The sequence below is a fragment of the Culicoides brevitarsis genome, chromosome 2 (assembly GCF_036172545.1).
Source record: "Culicoides brevitarsis isolate CSIRO-B50_1 chromosome 2, AGI_CSIRO_Cbre_v1, whole genome shotgun sequence".
NCBI lineage: Eukaryota > Metazoa > Arthropoda > Insecta > Diptera > Ceratopogonidae > Culicoides > Culicoides brevitarsis.
The window spans coordinates 32,232,063-32,254,117 of NC_087086.1; the positions used below are offsets into that span (position 1 = coordinate 32,232,063).

The 22,055-nt window shown below is 30.9% G+C and overlaps 1 protein-coding gene across 1 annotated transcript in view; it reads right to left on the minus strand.

Moving 5' to 3' along the window:
- Positions 1–1,205: 1,205 nt before the first annotated feature.
- Positions 1,206–22,055, minus strand: part of LOC134832390 (tyrosine-protein kinase Src42A) — a 29,871-nt gene continuing 9,021 nt past the window's right edge. The window contains exons 3-10 of the mRNA XM_063846396.1: positions 5,332–5,453; positions 5,180–5,264; positions 4,470–4,548; positions 2,598–2,766; positions 2,387–2,545; positions 2,162–2,330; positions 1,930–2,096; positions 1,206–1,872 (exon numbers count right to left, since the gene is read on the minus strand). Of these exons, the coding sequence (XP_063702466.1) occupies positions 1,664–1,872; positions 1,930–2,096; positions 2,162–2,330; positions 2,387–2,545; positions 2,598–2,766; positions 4,470–4,548; positions 5,180–5,264; positions 5,332–5,453 (1,159 nt within the window). The 3' untranslated portion in view covers positions 1,206–1,663. The remainder of the gene's footprint in view (positions 1,873–1,929; positions 2,097–2,161; positions 2,331–2,386; positions 2,546–2,597; positions 2,767–4,469; positions 4,549–5,179; positions 5,265–5,331; positions 5,454–22,055) is intronic.

The following is a 22,055-nucleotide window of genomic DNA, read 5'->3' on the forward strand; positions in this document are numbered from 1 at the left end:
TTTTAAGTTTTAAATTTTTGAGTTTTTGTTCGTTCTTTTTTCCTTCGTCTTTCGATAAGAAACAATTTAATTGCATCTGGAAGATAATTTTGTTTAGTGATGAAAATAAAGAAATTGCTGAGAATGAAGGAAAATTTTTAGAAAAGCAGCAACGTGATAATAATATCAAATAATATTTATTTAATTAATTAAAAAAAAGAAAATAATTAGGAAAATAATTCTAGCTAAATTTTAAATATTTTTAATACTTTTAAATATCTACTTGCAAAAATAATTATTTTTTTTTATTATTTGATTAAATGTAGTTTACGTAGCAGAGTTTTATTAATTATTAATAAAATATAGTTGCATTCGTATCACTTGAATTCAGTTGTCGATTCATTATTTCATGGGGTTTATTGAGAGAAATTTGATGAAAAATAAAAAAAAAATTATAAAAAAAATATTTTTTATGTAAAAAATTAAATTTTAATACAAAAAATCTACTATTGTCTTTTTTTTTGTAAGAAAGAATTAAATTTAATTTAAAATTAAATTAAATAAAAATTAAATGCTGAGGAATGTTCGGAAATTAAATAAAATAAAAATAAAAAAATTCATCAAATTTCTCATCAACGCGAACAATTATTGCTAGAAATTATTTTCGTTCATTCTTTACTCTCTTTGTTTATTATCTTACTTTTCAATCTCCTAAAAAAATATTTTTATAATAATAAAAAATATTATTAAAAAAATTTTTAATAAAAAAATAATAATAGCAGTAGTTGAGTTTGTGTGAATTTATGGATTTTTTTTTGTTTTAAATTGAGTGACATGACAGGAAGACGCTAATTTTTTTTTAAAAAGAATACTTCCATTTTTCCAATTTTTTTAATATTTAATAATAATATTGACGAGCTTATCATTTACTGTCCATTTTTTCTCATAAATTTTTGTTTAAATATACTATTTAGTACTATCTATTTACATTCACAATTAATTAATTAATTAATCTCGAAAACATTTTTTTTTGTTATTTCGTTAAAATTTAATATTTTAGGATTTTAGCTAAAATTTTTTAATTTTTTTTAAATATAAGTAGGTATTTAGGTATCAAAAAGAGGTCCGAAATTTGTTCGATAGCTTAAAATTAGATTTGCGTATTTTTTTTATCTAAAAATTATTATTAATTTTTTTTGTTTAATAGACAGATCAAGCGACAATATGGCGAAATTTACAAAAGCAATTTTTTTCGTACACATTTAATACGTGAAAATTTCTTAAATTTATTTTTTTTCTCGATTTTCATAAAATTTGTGAAAAAAAATGTGATGGGCAGTGACTTCGGTTAATGAATTAAAATGAAAGTTGATTGTCACCTTTTTTGTATGCGCGGTAAAAAAAATCTTAAATTTAACTCTATGGCGTGGAATCTATCAGAATTTATCATCATTTGTCTTTCTTTCGATTTATTGCTTAAAAATTAAAATTAAAATCGGGACGTTTTGAACTAAAAAAAAAAGATTTTGTGCTACCAAAGACTTGAAGAACAAAACAGAAACGAATTTTTGTGTTAAAAGTAAAACGGAACGAAAAAGGGACAAAACGATGTCTACTGATACAATGCTTGCGATTGTTGCTTTTGGCGAGAACGCGGATTGGCACGTTCGCCATCGGCCATTTATCAGTAGGCTTGTGCCTCTTTATAATCACTTTGGTCCATGGTGAAGAAGTCCTCGAGCTTCCATTGGAGCGTCTCGAACGTTGGTCGACGCATCGGATCTTTGTGCCAGCACTCGAGCATAATTTCGTACAATGCGGCATTGCAATTTTGCGGACATGGCATTCGATATCCGTGCTCCACTTGACTTAGTACTTCAGCATTTGTCATACCTGCGATGAAAAAAAGTGTCAAAATTTCATAAAAAATGGGAAAAAATTAATTTTTACCTGGATAGGGTATGCGACCATAGGTTACTAATTCAGTTAATAGAATACCGAAACTCCAAACGTCAGACTTAATTGAGAATTTGCTGTAATTGGCAGCTTCCGGTGCAGTCCATTTAATGGGGAATCGCGCACCGACACGAGCTTCGTACTCGTTTTCTTTAATCAACCTGAAATTTCATCGAAAAAATTAAATTTTTATCCAATTTTTGAATTTTTAACACGAAAAAATTACCTAGCGAGACCAAAATCGGCAATTTTAACGACATTATTGTCGCCTACAAGGACATTTCTTGCAGCCAGATCACGATGAATGTAATTCTGCGACTCCAAATATGCCATACCAGCAGCAATTTGGGCAGCCATATCGATTAATTGTGGGAATTTCAAGTTGCGTCCCTTTCCTAAAATAAAAATTTCATCAAAAAATGTCGAAAAAAAATTTTTTAAACAAAATTACCTTGCAAGAACTCCAACAAAGATCCGTTTTTCATCAATTCTGTGATAATGAAGATCGGTTCCTCGACCGTACATACCGCATACAGTTGAATAAGTTTACTGTGTCGCAATTTCTTCATGATTTGAGCTTCAGCTAAGAAGTCCTTTGGATCCATGGTACCTACAAAAAAATTATTTTAGCCATTTTTCATGAAAAATTTTAGAAAAATTACCTGATTTCAATGTTTTAATGGCCACTGGTGTCGTATTATTCCACAAACCTTCCCATACTTCGCCAAATTGTCCGGAGCCGAGTTTCTTGTTGAATCGCAAGGAGCTTCTATCGATTTCCCATTGATCACGTGTGCGATGTGACAATCCGCCAGTCACTGGTTTCTCGATCTGTTGAAGGAAAAATAAGAAAAAAATTAAATTTTTATTAAAAAAATATTTTTTTTTTTAACAACACCCAACAATTTAAAGGTAAGGAACAGGTGCTTCAGATTTTCACAAGAATCCATTTTTTTTTTTGCATTTCAAGAACAACTAGACAAACAATGGCTAAAGAGACACAGACACGTTTGTAACAAATAAATATTATTAACAATGAATAAATTAAAAATTTATTTATTTACATTAAGCGTTTAATTAACGTCGTCGTACTTGTGGTAATGCAAGTTGTCGTCGTACCTACACGACAAACGCAGAATTGCAGTTCATTCAAAAAGTTTGTAATCTATTCACTTTTTAAATCAAGGTCGGGCAGTGTTTCTATTTATTATTTGTATAATAATTTGCAAAGTAATGTATAAATTTCACTCGTTTCACGATTTTTTCATTTAATTTATCTCAATAGGAATTGCGTTAGAGTTACAAAGTATTTCTTTTGTCATGAATCAGCTGCGCGGTTGTGACGAATGAAGGAGTTTTTGACGTATTTTACATAATAAACGAGATTTTTCTTTGAAATTCATTAATTTTTTAGCGTTAGAGGAGAAAGTTTTTATTAATTTCGGGGAAAAATTGTAAAAAAAATAAAATTCAAGAACTGGAAGTCCGTTTTGACTTGATATGGACTCAAGAATTTTTTTTAATTAAATTTTTAAATTTTAATTTATTTAATTATATTTCAATTTAAATTAAATTTTATTTAAATTAAATTTTTTTTTTTAATTAAAAATTTATTTTTTGAATTTTTATTTTAAATTATTAATTTTTTGAAAATATTTTTTTTTAAATTAAAAAGAAAAAAATTAAAGAAATTGAAAAAAATAAAATTTTAAGAACCGAAAATCCGTTTTGCTTGAATTGGACTCATAACTCGATTTTCAAAAAAAATCAAATTTCTTTAAAATAAAAAATCTATTTAAAAATTGACGAATTTTCTAGACTATTCAAAACAAATAAATTCCAAGTCGGGGTCAACAGAATGTTCGCAAAGCCAACAAATTGTCACGCGATTGCTATTTTAAAGCAAATTTCATTTCACATAAATATCATATTTTTACGACGCTTTATGAATTTTAATTTCGCTCCTTTTTCAATTTAATTTTTTAAATAAATATTTTTTTCAACACGAACAAAAATTCATTGAATTCATTTTTTTTTGCAAGACTTCTGCGAATTCATTTCTTCGAGTGATTAATTGTTTTGTTTTTTTGAACGACGTTTTCTAAGTAAAATTGTGCAACTAAACTAACGGGAGGCTTCGGGTTCAATTTCACTAAAAAAGTGCCAATTACCTAATTTTTCATCTACAAACGAAAAAAATTTCAACAGAAAAAAACATAAAAAAATCGTTCACAGATTTTTTATCAATTTAATTTTTTTTTGGTCCTACCTCTAATGAAAATCTGCCACCCTAAGGTTTTTTAGGATAGACATAAAATTTAAGAGAAAAATTTTCGTATTTTGTTTTTTTTTTTGTACAGAAGGAAAAATTGACTGACATTGAGTGAAAAACATGAAAGGAGGAGATTTTTAATGAAAAGCGTTTGATGTTCATTCACAATTGATGAAAAGCAAAGCAAGAGATGAGATGAAGACACAAGTTCACATGAAATATTTATTACAATGACGACGAAGAAAATTGGGGCGATTCTTACCTGCACGCATGGTTTACACAAATTCACGCAAAGTCCATCCGAGTCGTTGGAATAGTGTTCAACGAGTTCTTGGAGCGTTCTAAAAAAAAATGAAATTTTAATTAAATAAATTTCTAAAAATAAATTAAAAAATTAAAAAAAAAAAATTTTTTCAAAAATTAAAAAAATTAATAAAATGAAGTTTTCAATTTTTATAAGTTTGAAAATTAAAGAATTTTATAAATTAAATTTTAAAAATTAATTAAATTAAAATTTTTAATTAATTTTAAAAATTAATTATATTAAAATTTTAATTATTTTTTGAATTAAATTTAAAAAATTAATTTTAAAAAATTTTATTAGTTAAACCCTATTGAATTTGATCCTATCATTTATATCTATGGCAAATAAATTTTCAATATTTAAAATTTTTAAATTTTTTTAATTTTTTAAAAATTTTTTTGTACTGGATATTCAATATTTTATTAACATTTTTCAATACTTTTTACTATAAAAACTCGTTTAAAAATTATATGATAATTTTTTTTCAGATAAGAAAATCATAAAAATAATTTTAAAGAAAAATATTTTAAATTTTATCTAGAAAACATTCGGAAAATTTAAAAAATGACAATTTATGGAACTTAATATGCATAAAATATGACAAAAAATTCCAACTTTATTGGAAAAATTTCCGATATTACGTCAAAATTGAGTCATTCAATCCTCACCTGAATGTCGTGCGTCTTGCAATGAAAAATCCTCCTTCGTCTAATTGACGTATTCTGTAATGTTTGACTGTATCTCCGTCGCGAACTAAAAAGAAAATAAAAATTTTTCATTAAAAAAGTTCAATTTTCTTAAAATAAATTTCAAAACTCACCCGACAAGGAATAATCGTTGTGCCGCGACTCGGAATCTCTGATCAAGAAAGCACCATGTTCATTTTCCGGCAGCAGCAACTTCTTCTCCGCCTCTATCCGCTTAATTTTTCTGAAATACCATCTGTAAAGAAGAAGAAAAAAAGACGTCGTTAAAGGAAAAGTTCATCTCATTAAAATTCAATTCTATTTATAAACCGAACCAGTTTTTAAAACTTAATTTAGAAAAAAAAAACATAAAAGTCTCGTCGTCGCTTATCACTCCGCTGCATGCATCAATCAATCATTTTTGTACCTTCCACTTGCAATTATAGTTAACTGCCAACGTTGTTAATGTTAGTTTTTCGCATAAAATTCCACACACATAAAAATAACTTGATCAAAAGCATCGATCGCTGCACTGCGTCGTCAGACAAGCTGCGAAAAATCTATTTTTAGCTCGATACATTTTCTATTTGATTTATTGCATGTTCGTTTAATAATTTGCAGTTATTATGCTTCATCGCTCGGAGTTTGTGGTGCCGATTGCTCGCAATTTATGCAATTTTAATTGTTTATTTATGACTTTTTTTTTCTCTTGCAATGTGCTTCGGGGAAAATATCGGTTTTTCGCATAAAATGCGAAAAATTCACATCTATGGCACACTTCCCATTGAGAAAAAGTCGATTATTTGCAATAAAGTGTCATATTTCCAAAGAAATTTCACCTTTATTTACATAATGCAGTCAAACAAATCCATTGATCGAGCAGCGATTTGTAATTTGAGCTCGACCGCCGATGTTGTTATTGTTGAAATTCACGTAAATATTGCAATTAAATTGCATTCAAGTCACTTTTTACCGATCATTGTCTGAGAAAAGTTTTAATTGTTGACAGATTAATATTTTTTATTGCATGAAACGCAATTTTCGACAGTTATACAATCATCTCGAGAGATAAATTGTGTCAACATGCGAAAAAATTGCTCGTAATCTAGGACAAACCTTTAATAAATTAAAATCCGGAATTGAAATTTAATTAATTTACTTCCATTTCACGATTTGGTTGAGATAATTATCAAAAAATTTACTAAAAAAGTAAAAATTTGTACGATTTTTTTCAATTTTTTAATAAGAATTTGAAAAATAACCGATAATTACCGATTAAAATTTGAAAATCGCCATTTTGCTAATTCAAACTTAAAATTTGTCTCTTAGCTACCAAACCATCAATTTGAGTTAAAAATACCGCAAGAGTTATTTACGAGCACTTTATAAATAATGAGATTCGTAATCCATTTTTAACCGTTTGTTGTGACGATTAACTGCGATGATGCATCAAAATGCATCGCGCCATACGATAACCAAGGAAATTATGTATAGCTTGTAGTGTCGTCGTTCGATGTCGACATAAATTAAAAAATTATGTTTATCAAACACGCGTGTCAATTTTGCCAATTGCCATTTTCTACGCAAAACGCAAGTAATTTTGTTTTTTCTTCGTTTATCTTTATTGGCAACTTGACGTTATTCGCTGGCGCCAACATATTTTATATAACGCGGCAGAGAGCCGTTTGTTAAACATTAGTAGCTCGATCGATCGTAGATTAAGTATGCGATTAATTTATTCATGTGGTGTTTATTTCAAGTGCTTTGGCAAGTATTTGATGCATAGATGTGAGGTTTCGCAAAGAACCGATTCGAGGAGTTAACGGTTATGGAGAAATTGCTGGAAGTTGATATTTTTTGTAAATTTATAAAATTTAAGTTAAGTAGTGATAAATTCTAGAAAAGACAAGAAAAAAAAATGATTTGCTGTGTGAAATTTGTGAAGTTTCGAAAATTAACCGATTTTGAATTAGCAAGAAGCGATTTTCAAATTTTAGCGGTTATTTTTTAAATTGTGAAATTTATCATTTTTGAGCAATTTTTAACTTCAAATTAACAATTTTTGAGAGAAATCTGTTAGATTTTTAATAAAATAACGAGATTCGGTTCATATCAACCCCTAAAACGCCGATGTAGGCAAAAAATTTATCACATAATTCCGAGTCAAGTGATCACTATTTGCAACTAATTAATATTATTGCTCATTAATTAACAGCGACTTTAGCTTGTCTATTGACGTAAAAAAAAACTAACAAAAATACGCGTCTCCCCAGAATAGACTAGATCGCCATATAAGTTTCTCGTAACTGTCTCAAGTTGGTACGAAATCAAAAAATTGCATTCTCAACACGTCGTCATCGGATCAACATCTCAGGTTTCTCATCGCTGTGATTTATTCTAATTGTCTCTTTAAGAAGCAATTAAGATGCAATGGCTTGTGATGCAAGATCAAACAAAAAACTTGTCATCTTTGAAAAAATCAAAAAAACAAAAGATTTGAAAGAAACGACGAACCTCAATCTAAAAATAGACTCGAGTTTTCACTTTTTGTTGCAATTTCACGATGTGATTAAAAAATTGTCATTAAATGATGAAACAACGATTAACATGACGAGACATGAATCCTAGACAACAAATATATTAACCTACTTCCAGTGCACGCATCTTGATGATGATGTTTCGATACCCTCGAGCTCGATGCATTTCGACAACTGAAAAGTGTTGCACTGGAATGTTTATTTGCATATTTTTTCATGACTTGATTTCGAGCGACATTTATTATTGAGAAATACTTAATTGATTAGTGTCGATTAAAATTCAATGAAAGTGAAAATTTTTATGATGGAAAATCTCGTGCTAAAAATAAAAAAAGAGCACTAAAAATTGAACCATTTTCTCATTTCAGGCTTGCAAGTATATTGACACTTGTTTGATGTAACTGGTCTACTACTGGGGAGCTAATTAAAGTAAAATTTTTAATAATATATAATTTAGATGGTAATTTTTCTCTACTTTTTTTTTCAGGCGATCGACAATTTGATGGATGTTTTACATGCATTTTCTAACCATCAAATTATGGGAAATTATGAGTGGTTAACCCGTAACAAGGCTTTGAAACTTCAAAAATATTTCAATTAATCCAAACCAAGCATAAATAATTTTTTTTTCAGAAGAGCCTTTTTGAACTTTTAAGTTCAGAAAATTTTCCGAATTTGACAGCAACTATGGAACGCCCAAAGAATGGATTTTCACGGAGATACTTATCGATATACTAACACGTAAACTCATTACGAGTCCTTTCGAACCACAAAAAAGCTCACTTCGCGCATTAAAGGGTTAACATCATCTCACCCAATCGTCTAATGAGACGAAAGATCTGTAATTACACATTTTTATGTGATTTTTTCAACTTTAATGTACGCAGCAATTATATGCATTATCTAACGCACAGTCCGACTAAGGAAAAAGTTCAACGTACTCCAATTTTTCCCTCAACTCGACTGAGATGCCATCAAAATTGAGTCATTTTCGTCATTTTTGCTCGTTCCGCGAGATAATGTGAAAATTCACGTTGACAATTTAAGTGTCGTCGACAATTTTGTCGTTAAAATCGGCTCCCAGTGAATGCGGAAGAAATATTTTTGTGTTTAACAACCGACTCATAACAATCAAACAAACACACATGTGCGTATGTTTGCGACGAAAAAAAAGTCGACGAAGAGACACCGAGACAAAACACATTCCGTTGACCATAAATTGCAAAAGATTTGTATGTAAAAATTACGTTAACAACTACTGCGAGAGATAAAACTGATTTTTATATCTACTCTGGTTGTGAAATGCGCCTGTAGCGATTAAATGTTTTTTTTATGCTTCTTGTCCAAAACGGAGAAATTCCAATAATTTTTTTTTTTTTTGAAAACGGAGTGAATGTCAAGGTTATTTATTGTTTTGAAGCCCATTAAATAACGACGTAGGATCGAGAACATTCCGCGAGTGTCGAAGAATGTTAACAACATAATAATCTGCGAAGTGTGAAAAAGTATTTTAATTCAAAAATAATTATTTATGGAGGGAGTTGCCATCATGCTGCGAATCGTAAATTCCATATCGACGGCGCCAAGTTTAATTGAAAAATCTCTTTGCGAGACGTGCTTTCCAAAGAAGGAAGAGTGGAAAAGTGATTTGAAAAGTGCAAATAAAAGATGAATTTCTAATCAAATTCATCTTTTTTTTCAATTTTCAATTCACTGTGCTCACATTTTATTGCATTTACATCGTTTCTCGTCAATACTGCATGATAAAATGTTAATTAAAATGAAATTTATGGCGCCAACGTAACCTACATTTCATCATCTTTTTTTTCTGCTGTTTTAAGTGAATGTCATCGGATGGTGATAATTTCTTCTCGTTCGTCGTGTGAAGATTTAATTTAAAAAAATCTCTTGTTTTTGTCAAAAAAATTTTCCAAGAGATTTAAAACAAAATCTTCGATTTAAAAATGTCACAAAATCATAGCTACGAAAAAATATCTTCGAAACAATCAAATTTCTTCTCTTAATTAGCAACTTCGTAAACAAACAACCGAACGAGGGAATGCCATCGATCGTGACAGACACTTGAATGAATGCGACAGGTAATAAAAATCTGATTTACGATAATTTCGGTGTCGTTTTTTGATTTACACGAGCAACGAATTCGTGTTCAGTTTTTTGTACTGTGACGCCAAAACCTCTTCAAACGACAAAAAAGACAGTAATGACCTCCAAGCAACCACTTCATGTCTCTTCAAAAACTCTTCAGAAATGTGACGTCGATCAAAAATCCGCAAAAATTTCTTCACACGTTTTCTCGATTAAATAAATCGCGCGACATCGACGATCCATAAGGGCGGTAATTTACATCTCGTGTGTGTTTGTGGCGAATCAACATTCCGATGACGCATTTTATTAATAATATCGAACAAGTAGCGCAAAAAACCATATATCCATTCATGAATGAGAGAAATATTGAATAGAAAGCGATTACATTATTTATCGTTTAAGACGACTGTTGATTAATTCGAAAAATTGTTACAGAAATGTATGATGAAATACGAGATCGAGTCTTCTTCGTCGTTTTCTCTACTACAACCGATTTAACAGTAGTATGCAGTGACCTTAAAAAATTTTTAATTGATATTCGATGAATGACGGATCCGTTATTCAAATCAAAAATGAATCTCTCTCTCGTTTTCTGTTTGAACGCCAAACAGATGAATGAATAAATATTTGAGAACAAAGCAGAGGAATTCTGAGAAAAAAATCTTGACAGTCAATTTTTGTTTGATTTATGGATTATTCTCTCATGAATGTACGATATTTGTCATTAATCAAAGTAATTGAGTAATCAAAGGCGATTTAATTGGAGTTGATGAACAACTTCATTAAATGTGATTTATTGAAGGTGTTGGAGTTGCATTCTTGTCAAGTTAATTGAAAGTGACTTATGTTTATTCAATTGAAGAAAGTTGAGGATATTTTCTAAGAATTTGCACAAAAATGAGTGAAAGGCCCTTCACATATCTCGAATTTATTCATTTGGAAAAGTAAAAGTGAATTTTACTTGCAAAATTCTAAATTTAATGACACTTGAACTATTCAAGTTAGAAATGATGAGAAAGTTGCAAGGTTTCCTTTTTTGCGAAAACAAAAGCTCTTTTAGAAATTTTTGGATTTTCTTAGTTAGCTAAGAGATTAACAAGAGCTATTTGCTTTTAAAAATTTATTTTAATTTTTCTTTTTAAAGAACCGATTCGAGGACTTCACGGTTATGAAGAAATTTCTGGTAAGTTCGATTTTTTTGTATGTTAAAAATTCATAGATTTTAGATAAGAGAAGAAAAAAATGATTTGCTGTGTGAAATTTGTGATGTTTCAAAAATTAACCGATTTTGAATTAACAAGGAGCGATTTTCAAATTTTATCGGTTTTTTTTAAATTATAAAATTTACATGTTTTGGGCAATTTTCAACTTAAAATTAACAATTTTTGAGAGAAATTTTGCAAGGTTTCCTTTTTGTGCGAAAAAAAGCTCTTTAAGAAATTTTTGGAATTTCTTAGTTAGCTAAGAGATTAACAAGAGCTATTTGCTTTAAAAAAAAATTATTTTTCTTTTGGCAAAAACTCGACGAAAAAAATTTAAGAAGTTTCGTCTAATTAATTTTAGAATTAATTAGACGAAACTTCTTAACTTTTTTTCGTCGAGTTTATTTTTTCAAAAGAAAAAAAAAATTTTTTAAATATTTTTTTTAAAGCAAATAGCTCTTGTTAACCTCAATTCTACATATCAATTTCCATGAATCCACTTAACATATCATTACATAACAAAACAATATGTTGAATCACATGACCAAAATAATTCTCTTTGATGCAAACTCAGACAATAATAGAAACATCATGTGTCATTCAACGTCAACAATGCTAATTACTTTCACGACATTGAATGAACATAACATAAATTCTGCTAAATTTTCTCCCTTCAAACCTTCGGTTTCCCTCAAACTAACCTTCGAACGAGCAGAATTCTAAATACTAACTACTTAGTTGGCAACAAAACATTTCAAACAATCGCTAACGAGAGAGAGAGAGAGATCATCACGCAATCTTTTTTGATGCATGAATGCATCTTCATTCTTCGTTTCAATGAACGAATTGAAAAAAATCAAAGTTAATTACTATTGATGATAAAAAGTTGTTAGAACGAACAAATTGCCTCAAAGCAGCATGAATTGAAAATGAAACTGAGAGGTGCTAAGTATTAAAGTGATTTACATTAAATAACGTTACTCAATACTACAACTCTAAATAAACTGATGAATAATGGGCTTTACCATTGATCGATCACTTAGCGACGAGGCGTTAATTTAACAAGTACAACAAAGGTCTCTTTTTAAATATTTTCGTGGAATTATTAATCCAGGTCAGGATTTGAATTTAAAAGAAAGTTATTGCTCTCGAATGGAGACGCCTGGTTTTTTGTGACAATTTTCCAAAATAAAAACGGAAAATCTGCGAAAAACATTGACAAAACAATTATTCGCACATTTCATCATCGCTCGTGATGACTCTGCGATGCGGGAAGTCGCTAATTATTGCCGTGCAGGAAAATGCATGTTAAGAGTTTCGACCCTGTGTTTATTTGAAGCGACAAAACACGCCAAGTTGAAAATTCCGCTGAAAACCATTAAAAGTCAACAGAAAATCATAACAGTTACAGTTAATTATCGATTGTTTGATTTTTTTTAATGGTACTTTAGAAAAAGTTACTTGCGTCAAAGTAGCTTTCAAAATGTTTACAAATCTGGAGTTTTGTTTAAAGAAAAAAGTGAGAAACGTCGCAAAGTGACACAAAAAACATTTGCAGGAAAAACACTTGATTAAACAAGAAACTATAAAAAAAATTGCGTCGTAATTTTTTTTAGAACGAGGACTACTCACATTATCTGATTTCATCATTTCATCGAAAAAAATATGGCATGAGATTTTTTGATGGTTTTGAGTTAGTTAGGCTTCAACTAATCGAAAAAACCTAAATTCAAAATTCTGGAACGAGCTTTTGAGATTTTAAAATTGGATTAAAACACTGAGGCTCATTCCAGAATTTTGAATTTAGGTTTTTTCGATTAGTTGAAGCCTAACTAACTCAAAGCCATCAAAAAATCTCATGCCATATTTTTTCGATGAAATGATGAAATCGGGTGATGTAGACTGGTATTGTTTGAGTTTAAATTAAAAAAACTCAGTACTTCCAAATTGCGGAAAAATTCTTTAATATAGAAAATTTTTACATTTCTGGAAAAAAATGACAGCTGTCAAAATTTTCATCAGAGCTTCTTTCAGAAAATTCTGAAATTTTCAAGTTTTCCAACTGTTTAAATTATTTTTAGTAACTCAAAAGGTGAATAAAATCCAGAAAACTCCTTTATTAGTCACTATCCTCCCGTCGACCGCACGCGAACGACAATTTACGTATTCAAATCGTGTCCAAATTAAAAGAAATCCAATTTATTTTAAAGTCTTTTAATGAACAACAAATTACTATTAAGTATTCGTAATGTATGTTTCTTACACTAACTGCACAAAAGCCGCTATACGCACAATCAAATCAACAACTAACGTCAAGTAAGTGTCTTTTAAAAAAATATTTTGCATATCAGGGTGGACGACCTTGTAATGAATGCATTTTGTTGTTGTTTTTTTTGCGTTACACACACACATTATTCATAATAAAAATGTCTCATTCATTCATGGAATGAGACACCGAACCAGGAGAGAGACAAGTGCAAAGAACTCTCGTGAAAATTCTCACTTTATTTGCTGATTAGCACGTATTCGATGAATTATTGTTGCACTTCTCTTTGACTCCTTTTCTTATGGCATTTCGTTGCACAAGTCGCTTTCGTTCTGTCATCGCACTTGTTTATTAAGTGTGGCAAGTCACTTTGTGATTTACAACGATGGCTTTGGATAGAAGTGCAATTTTAGCACGTTTTTATTGTGTTTTTTGTCACTTTGAGGGCTACTTGTTACGTAACGAACATTGGTAGTGAATAATTTTCGTCGTTTAGTTACAAAATGTTGTTAAATTTAACAGTTTTGAAAGAAACTTGACATTTGCTTGAAGCAAACTCACTTTAATCAAAATCTAATTCTAATGAAGAGCCTAATGAAGCTTCTATTGAGCCAAGGACGTTTAGCAAAAAGATAGTTTTGATACGGAAACCTACCAGCAAGACAACTTCTCTTCCTTAAACCCATAAAAAGCTTAGAGATTTATTCAACTTTTCCAAGGAGCTTCACGTGATAATAAAAACTTTATATTCTCATTTAATGTCGATCGTTACTCACGTAAAACGTCGATTATGTCATAAATAATGCATTTTATCGAGACAGAAACTACGACTTTGTACAATATAATTAGATAGTGCCTCACAAAGTTTATTGCACTCCGAGAACGCCCCCCGAACGTTCGCGGTTCCGAAGTAAACAAATCGGAGGCTATTCAGGCCATAAAAAGACTTTCAAAGTCTCAAAAGTCATTAAAAAATTTAATCAAGTCCGGTAAAATTCTATTTTTAAACGCAGCAACATTGAACTGTGTGTTGTGATTGCAAGTTTGCTTTGAGATTAATGACATTTCTCGAGGATTTCGAGCGAGTCACTGACCAAAACACGCATTCACGTGATCTTTTTCTAATGAGATGCAAAACAATAAATTAAATCTAAATTATAAAGAGGTCAAATTTTTGTCAGTTCTCTTTTTGCTCGATATTCTCGAATGAATAAAGTTCGACTTGTGCGAGGAAATTTCCCAATTTGGTGATTTTTTTTGTGGATTATGAACGTCATAAAGCCAGACATTCTAACCTGTTTATTTGCAATTTTGATTTAAAGTCATCCAAGCAAAAAATGTTTCTTTTATTAAAAATGACAAGACAGAATTCGTTCAGTCATGTGTAGCAACGATAGGTTTTTTGTGTATCTAAATTGAATGGATGTTTAGAGGAGGATCAAATTTTTCGAATGTCACACGTCAAGGATTGATATGACATCGGTTTCTTGGAAATTTTGCAGTTTTGACCTAATTCAACAAAAATTCTTCGTTGTTTGAAAGTTATCGATTAATTTTTTCGAAAAAAGCTAAAAATTCTAACCTTGTACTTTTGCTGTACGATGACTCTCAAAATAATTCTCAAAGTCACATGTTTTGTTCACACATCTTCGAATGACATCCTCGCATGACAAAAACTGCCAATTTTAATTGATGACGAGTAATTTGATCATTGATAAAATATGTACAGAACAAACAAATCACCAAAGTTGTTAGCAACAAATAGCGGGAAAGAACCCAAAAAGACACAGATAGGGTGTTAATTACTTACGATTTCTCATTTAGAAATTCGCCTCTCGTAAATTCGGACAATCTTCGAGTCTTTTCACAGCTGTTCTTTTCACTCGATTCTAAAAATTGCTCAGACAACTTTGTCTTATCACTAACTATTTTTGCATTGGCACTTATTTTGCGATCACTGCGCGGAACTTTAAGTTCTGCTTTTGTATTATTTGCTTTCGTGGCGAGAACGCTTTCTTCACGTACTCTGTGACTCGTAATGTCGTGACTTGAGCTGGATTTGAAGATGCGATTTTCTTTGTCGCTCGTGTTTTGTGACTTTTTTGCATGTGATGCACCGTTCAAGTTGAGCTTGTTGATTCGTGAGTACAGCTCATCCTGTTTCGGCGAAGAATTTTCAGGCAAATTCAACGTTGGAATGTTGATAAACTGATTCGTGTTCTTGACGTAAGTCTCATTTTGTTCTTTTCGTGCGAGCTCTTGCAAGTCTGGAGTGGAAACTGTCGATGCTTTTTTCTTGAGCGTGGTTGCGGAAGACGAGTCTCGAGATTTGTACGATAAAATATTGGAAAATCTACGAAGTTTTGTTTGTTTTTTCGGTTCCTTGGCAGGAACAGTTGTCACTTTTTCCTCCTTTTCTACTTTTTTCTCGTCTTTCAAGTCGTCCTCGGATACTTTATTTACCAAAAATCGATTTTTATTGCTTTTGTCGTCCCCAAGTTGATTCTTGCTCGTTGTCAGAATGTCGTAAATAGTCGATAATGTGTTTGTGTTATTCCAAACTTCAGCAGAGGATGTGGATTCTTTGTCCGTAAGTGCATTACTAATCCTTTGACTCGGCATCGACTCATGTATTGTACTATAACGATGTCCAATATTATCCAAGAGCAAGTTATTTCTCAGTTGTCGATAAATTTTCTCCGAAAAAACTCTTCTACGAGGGAATTCTGTGTCAGATTTGTGTCGCAGAATCTCGTAAATTGTCCCATAGGTCATGTACTTTTCAAATTGCTTCAAATCAGTGTCATATATCTCAGCTTTCTTTTGGATAATATCATAGATTGTCCCATAAGTGATGAATTTATCGTAAATTTTGAAGTTTTTCGAACGATATTTGTCCAAACGATCATTTTTGTTGTCGTTTTTCCCATTTTCTGTCTTTTGATGTTTCTGGATGATGTCGTAAATTTTATTATTAGGCGTTTCAGTGATTTTATTGTTCAAAAAAATGTTCATTAATCGATCTTTCTTACTCAGACTGTGTCGCTTGGAGTTTTTACGCTTCATAGAACTGTTTGTCGAATCTGGAGCGGGAATTTTGACATCTTCTGGCGTATTGGCGACAGCGACATCGTTGTTGTTAAAAACATTGGCGACACTCGTGTGATTGTCGTTTTTGTTTAAAGATGACGTCGAAGCTGAATGCAAATCATTATCACATATTTTAACGAGCGCTTTGAATTCTTCGTACGACTTTCGACGTGATATCGTTGGTGGTGGTTGTTGTTTTTGTTTTTGCTCGTTTGTCGCTGCCACACAATTCACTTCACTCACGATTTCGAGCTTGTTGTCGACAATTGTTGTTGTCGCGCGTTCGTTATTCTGCCTAAACATTGATTTAAATTCTTCATATGATTTACGGCGATTTCGCGATTGTTGCGTCGAATTGCCGCTACTGCCAGCGCCGATAATGAGCTTAGAATTATTCGCATTGCATCCTGCCTCAACTTCCTTGTTTTCGTGCGTATCAGCTGTTGTTGTTGATGGATTTGCTTCCGTGGTAGTCTCGTCACTCGGTTCCGAAATAATTATTTCAATGTTTCTCTTATTTTGCATTTCCATGAAACCAGAATCTAATGAGCTTACGGTGCAGATTGAGTCCAAACTGGTTTTGCGGCAAGTTGTGGTCTCTTGCTGGCTTGTTGTTGATTCATCGATCGGCACTAGTTTACTATCACTATTTTTTGTCGTCAACGTTGATCGCATTAAATCGACCGGCAACGATGATTTTCGGTGATTGGTTGCTACGACATTCGACGAAGCATTTAGTAATGCCGAACTCGAGCCCACGCGTTTAAAGGAATTTTTACGCACGCCACGTGCCGCATTTGACGAAGCATTGCCCGAATGTCGTCGTGTCTTATCCAAATATTTTGCGATGAGTTTCTCGTTGTTGGCACTACTTCGTTTGCGCACGCCGCTCGTAAAACAGCGATTTACGCCGTCGCTCATGCACCGGGCGCAGCACAAAAATTCATATAACTGGCTATTGTCGCGTTCCTCGATGGGTTTATCACAGCTCTTCTTATCGCTACTATTAATACTGATGGCGTCGTCTTCTTCTTCCTTAATTGTATGAACTTCAGCCTTATGGTGCACTACGACATTAGTCTTAAGTTTACTTAAGTTATTATCACATAATACTGACGAATTTGAGACTTGATTGTTATTATTATTGCTGACAACGACACTTCCCACGCCCACGCCACAATCGAGCAACACGACAGTGCCATCTGACGGCAAAATGAGACGTCCTTCCGAAGCAGCGGCTATTAGTTCTTGCACTGCCAAGACATGCTGATCGGAGATGTTGCCTTGGAGTTGGATTCCTTGCAGGGCAAAAGCTGTCGGCTTTTCCGAACTGTTGGGATTTGTACACCAAACTACTGGCATTGCAGACATTGTTTTGCGTTATGGCAAGATTTCTTTGTTTAAACGTTATTTTTTGAGCAAACAGTTTTTCTACGAAAAATAAATTTTCATCAATTTTTGTTCGGAAATTCCTTTTTATGCATATCCTTTTGCCCAATTTTCTTTAAGAAAAAATCAATTTTTGAAAAAGCAAATTTTGAGTTTACGACAAGTAGTCGCTGTCGCGCGTTAATACTCCATTTAACAAACATTAATATTCAATACTTCGATAAATAATATAATTAACCGCCTGCTTTTGCTCGCCACGAACGAAACAGCGAAAAAAATGCTGAATAAATAAATTCAAAATTAAGGTGTGCGTGGACTTGTCTGTGTGAATGTGAGCGAAAAACATATGACTACAACGCGATTTATTCACAAAATGACATTCGATTCGATTTGCGATCGGATTTTGCATAAAAAAAATTTGCAGCCACCTTCTTCATTTAATTTTTTTTTTTTTTGGGGAATGCACGAAAACTCGTTTTTTGAAATTTTTTATCTTCACTCGATGCACCAAAGTACTTATAAATTGAAGAGAATTTATTGTCAATTTGTGGGCCGGACCTAAATTTATCTCTCGAAAGTTTTACAAAAAAAAATTGAACAAAAGGATAAGCATAAAAAACGATTTTTTTTGAACGATATTGAAAAAATATGCGACACTTACAAAAAAATTATTACTTTTTTTTTGTCACACTTGCTTTGAATGTAAAATTGTTTGAAACCTTCTCTATTGTGGATTATGGCTTTTTGTTTGTATTTCACCCTAAAATATTTCTTTAATTTCAAAATGTTTAACAGTTACATCATTGACTGATTTTTTTTTGTCAGTTTTATTTTTCAATTCAAAATTATTTATTTTTTTTTCTATCGCATATCCACGAAAAAGCAGTTCATTTAAAAAAATGTCTCATTAGCATTTATAGTTACACAAATTTTTAATTTCCATCGCGTTCGAAGTTCGAGTCAATTACATAATTGCAACACTCTCTTTGGACACTTTTTTCCTTTTTTTTTAATTCTATTAGTTTTGTTCAAACAGCTTCCTACTCTCTCGCTGCAACTAAGTTTCAACTTTTATTTGGTTAAAAAGTATCACATTTCCTTTGCTGACTTTCAAGTTCTTTTTTTTTTGCACAAATTTATGTAAATTTCAATATATCTTGCTTTGTTATCTTAACGAATTTTATTGTCACCGTTTAGTGATGATGCGTTTTTATGTCATGCATTAATGCTCAATATTATTATTATTATTATTGGTTGTCATGTATGTAAAATATCTGCAATATAAAATAATTTCACACTTGTATTTTTTTGCATGCGTAAAGCGCTTGTATTTAAAATAAATGCTACACCTTTTTTTTTTTTTGCATTTCATTTGCTTGCTTGTAACACACATAAAAAGCAGCAAAAAAACTGTCACGGTTGGCAGGAAATGTTGAGAAATTTTTAGTGATAAGTTTTTGTTTATGAATTTAGGGAGAGAAAAAAAATTAGAAAAAAGTTAATTTCTTTGGCCTAGATTTTGGGTTAGATTTTTAGAATGTTGTGAAACAAAATTGTGCAATATTTTAAATTTTAATAGAATTTTTAATTAATTTTAATATTTATTTAAAATTTTATTTTTTTTTAAATTTTGTTTTTTTAAAAAAAAATTTTTTATTAATTTATTAAAAATTTATATTAATTCAATATTTATTTTTTTTTTTAATTTTGTTTTTTTTTTTTTTTTTTTTTTTTTAAATAATTTATAAAAAATTTTATTAAATAATTTATTTAAAATTTATATTAAATCAATATTTCAATTTTTTTTAAATATATTTTTTTTTAGAAAAATTCATTGAAATTTTATTTAATTTATTTAAATTAATTATTAAAGATGTAAAAAATTTATTAATTTAAATTTTAATCTTAATTTAAGACAAATTTTTAATTTTTTTTCAATTTCTTAATTTTTAAAAAATTTCAAAAATGGAGACGCCCAGTATTTTTTTCTAAAAATTTTTTTTTTATAAATTTATCATTTCCGGCGAACCGTGACAGACTGAAATGCAAACATATTTCTTTTAAAAATTTTTCTTTATAAATCCGTTTTAATATTTATTTCTCGTAAAATATATTTATTGATTCTTCATTTCTCTTCTTTCTTCTTGCGTGCATTCAATTTCATCAGAAATTTATCATTTTCCTCATTCTTTCGTAATATTTTTCTTACATTTTTATGATTTTTTTTTCAAAAATATTTTATTTGACTTTTTGCAAATAATAAATAAACACTTTTTTTTTTAGTCGCAAGTCCATTCAAAATATTGTAACAATAAATTAACTGGTGTGACAATATATAAAATGTGTTCGATTACAGTTAGATTTTTGTGTTCAGTTAAAATACTTTGTATCGCCTTTGACGACGCGTGTGTACACGGACAAACACTTGAATTGAATATTCGCGGTGGAAAGCGAGATTACTTTTTTTTTGTTGTATATTTTTTTTTTTGCGTTGACACAAAAGTAAAAAAAAGTATGTCTTTACCGCTAGCGAGCTCAAACAAAACTGAATGAAAATCATTGTGCATGATCGTTATAATGTGTCGCCGTCGTTAGGTTGTTCATTTCACACGCGAAATATAATCAGGTGTTTGTTCATTTTTCTTTCGCGACCGCAGTCTGTGTTTCGATACGATCACCTGTGATAGGCGCTGCTGTACGAGATGCATGCAGTGTTAATTTATGCAACTAGTGTTCTTTCTGGATTCGGTGTCAACGATTTTATCCATGGATTCATAAGAGGCTGTTCATCGTTTTTGGTAAGTAAAATTCATTTTTTAATTGAAAATTTAGTTTTTTGTCCTAAAAACAATTTTTGTTCTAATCTCAAAGAACAAAGAGACCATAAAGATTAATTATTTCAACGTGGCGAAACTTCCAGAGTGCCATCTTTCCAAGTAAACAACTTTCTTGTCCATAAATATGTCTTTCCTCGCAGCAAAATAGGAGCAAATGCTTCGATACCAGTAATTACCAGCGCAGTTGAACTTCTAATAATAATAAATAACTACCACCTTGATTAGAATTTACCATTTATACGTGATTTGTACGCAAGAATGTGGATTATCAACATAAGTGCAACAAGAAACCGGTTTGCTCTCTTTTTCATGATTTGATTTATTTATTCGTTCTCCTCCCAGCCAATGAAAAAAAAATATTAACAAGAACACTTTTAACATTTTTCCAAAATTGTCTTTTTTTTTCTTTATTATTGACAGATAACAGGAAATATTTTTTTTTGTTATAAAAAAAGTGTGGCATGTGATTCTCAAGAACACTCGTGCTTTGCATAATTAATTGCTGAATTGCTATTGTTGACTTGGAATACTCATCGTCAGTTTTGAATCAATAAAGACACTTATTAGAGTATTTTTAGTAAACATGAGAAGGGGACGATGAACTTCCGCACGATGGAAACTGATGATGATGAACGGAGTAATAAAAGGTGCAACTTTGTCGAGAATTTTATGACTTATGTAAGTAATAGTGATGAGTTGATTTTGTAAAGTACTTGCAAATTGTTATATGAGCTTAGAGGTAATTTGCTGGCGTTATCGTAATATTTTATAATAATTTTGCTGAAGGGATTGTTAACCCTTTATTGCACTAAATTTTTTTTTTTTTATTTTTTTTCAGGCAGGATTTCATCAAACTTTGAGACGAAACTTCAAGGCTTCAAAATTATTTCAATTAATTCAAACCAAGCATATAAATTTAACTAAATTAAGAATTTAAGGTCTCAAAACTCATGAAAATCGAGATCTGAGGATCTTCTGTGTGTCAAAGTCGAGATCTGAGGATCTTCTGTGTGTCAAAGTCGAGATCTGAGAATCTTCTTTGTGTCAAAAACTCATCAAAGTCGAGATTTGAGGATCTTCTGTGTGTCAAAGTCGAGATCTGAGGATCTTCAGTTTGTCAAAGTCGAGATCTGAGGATCTTCTGTTTGTCAAAGTCGAGATCTGAGGATCTTCTGTTTGTCAAAGTCGAGATCTGAGGATCTTCTGTGTGTCAAAATGTCTTCAAAGTTGAGATCTGAGGATCTTCTGTTTGTCAAAGTCGAGATCTGAAGATCTTCTGTTTGTCAAAGTCGAGATCTGAGGATCTTCTGTTTGTCAAAGTCGAGATCTGAGGATCTTCTGTTTGTCAAAGTCGAGATCTGAGGATCTTCTGTGTGTCAAAGTCGAGATCTCAGGATCTTCAGTTTGTCAAAGTCGATATCTGAGGATCTT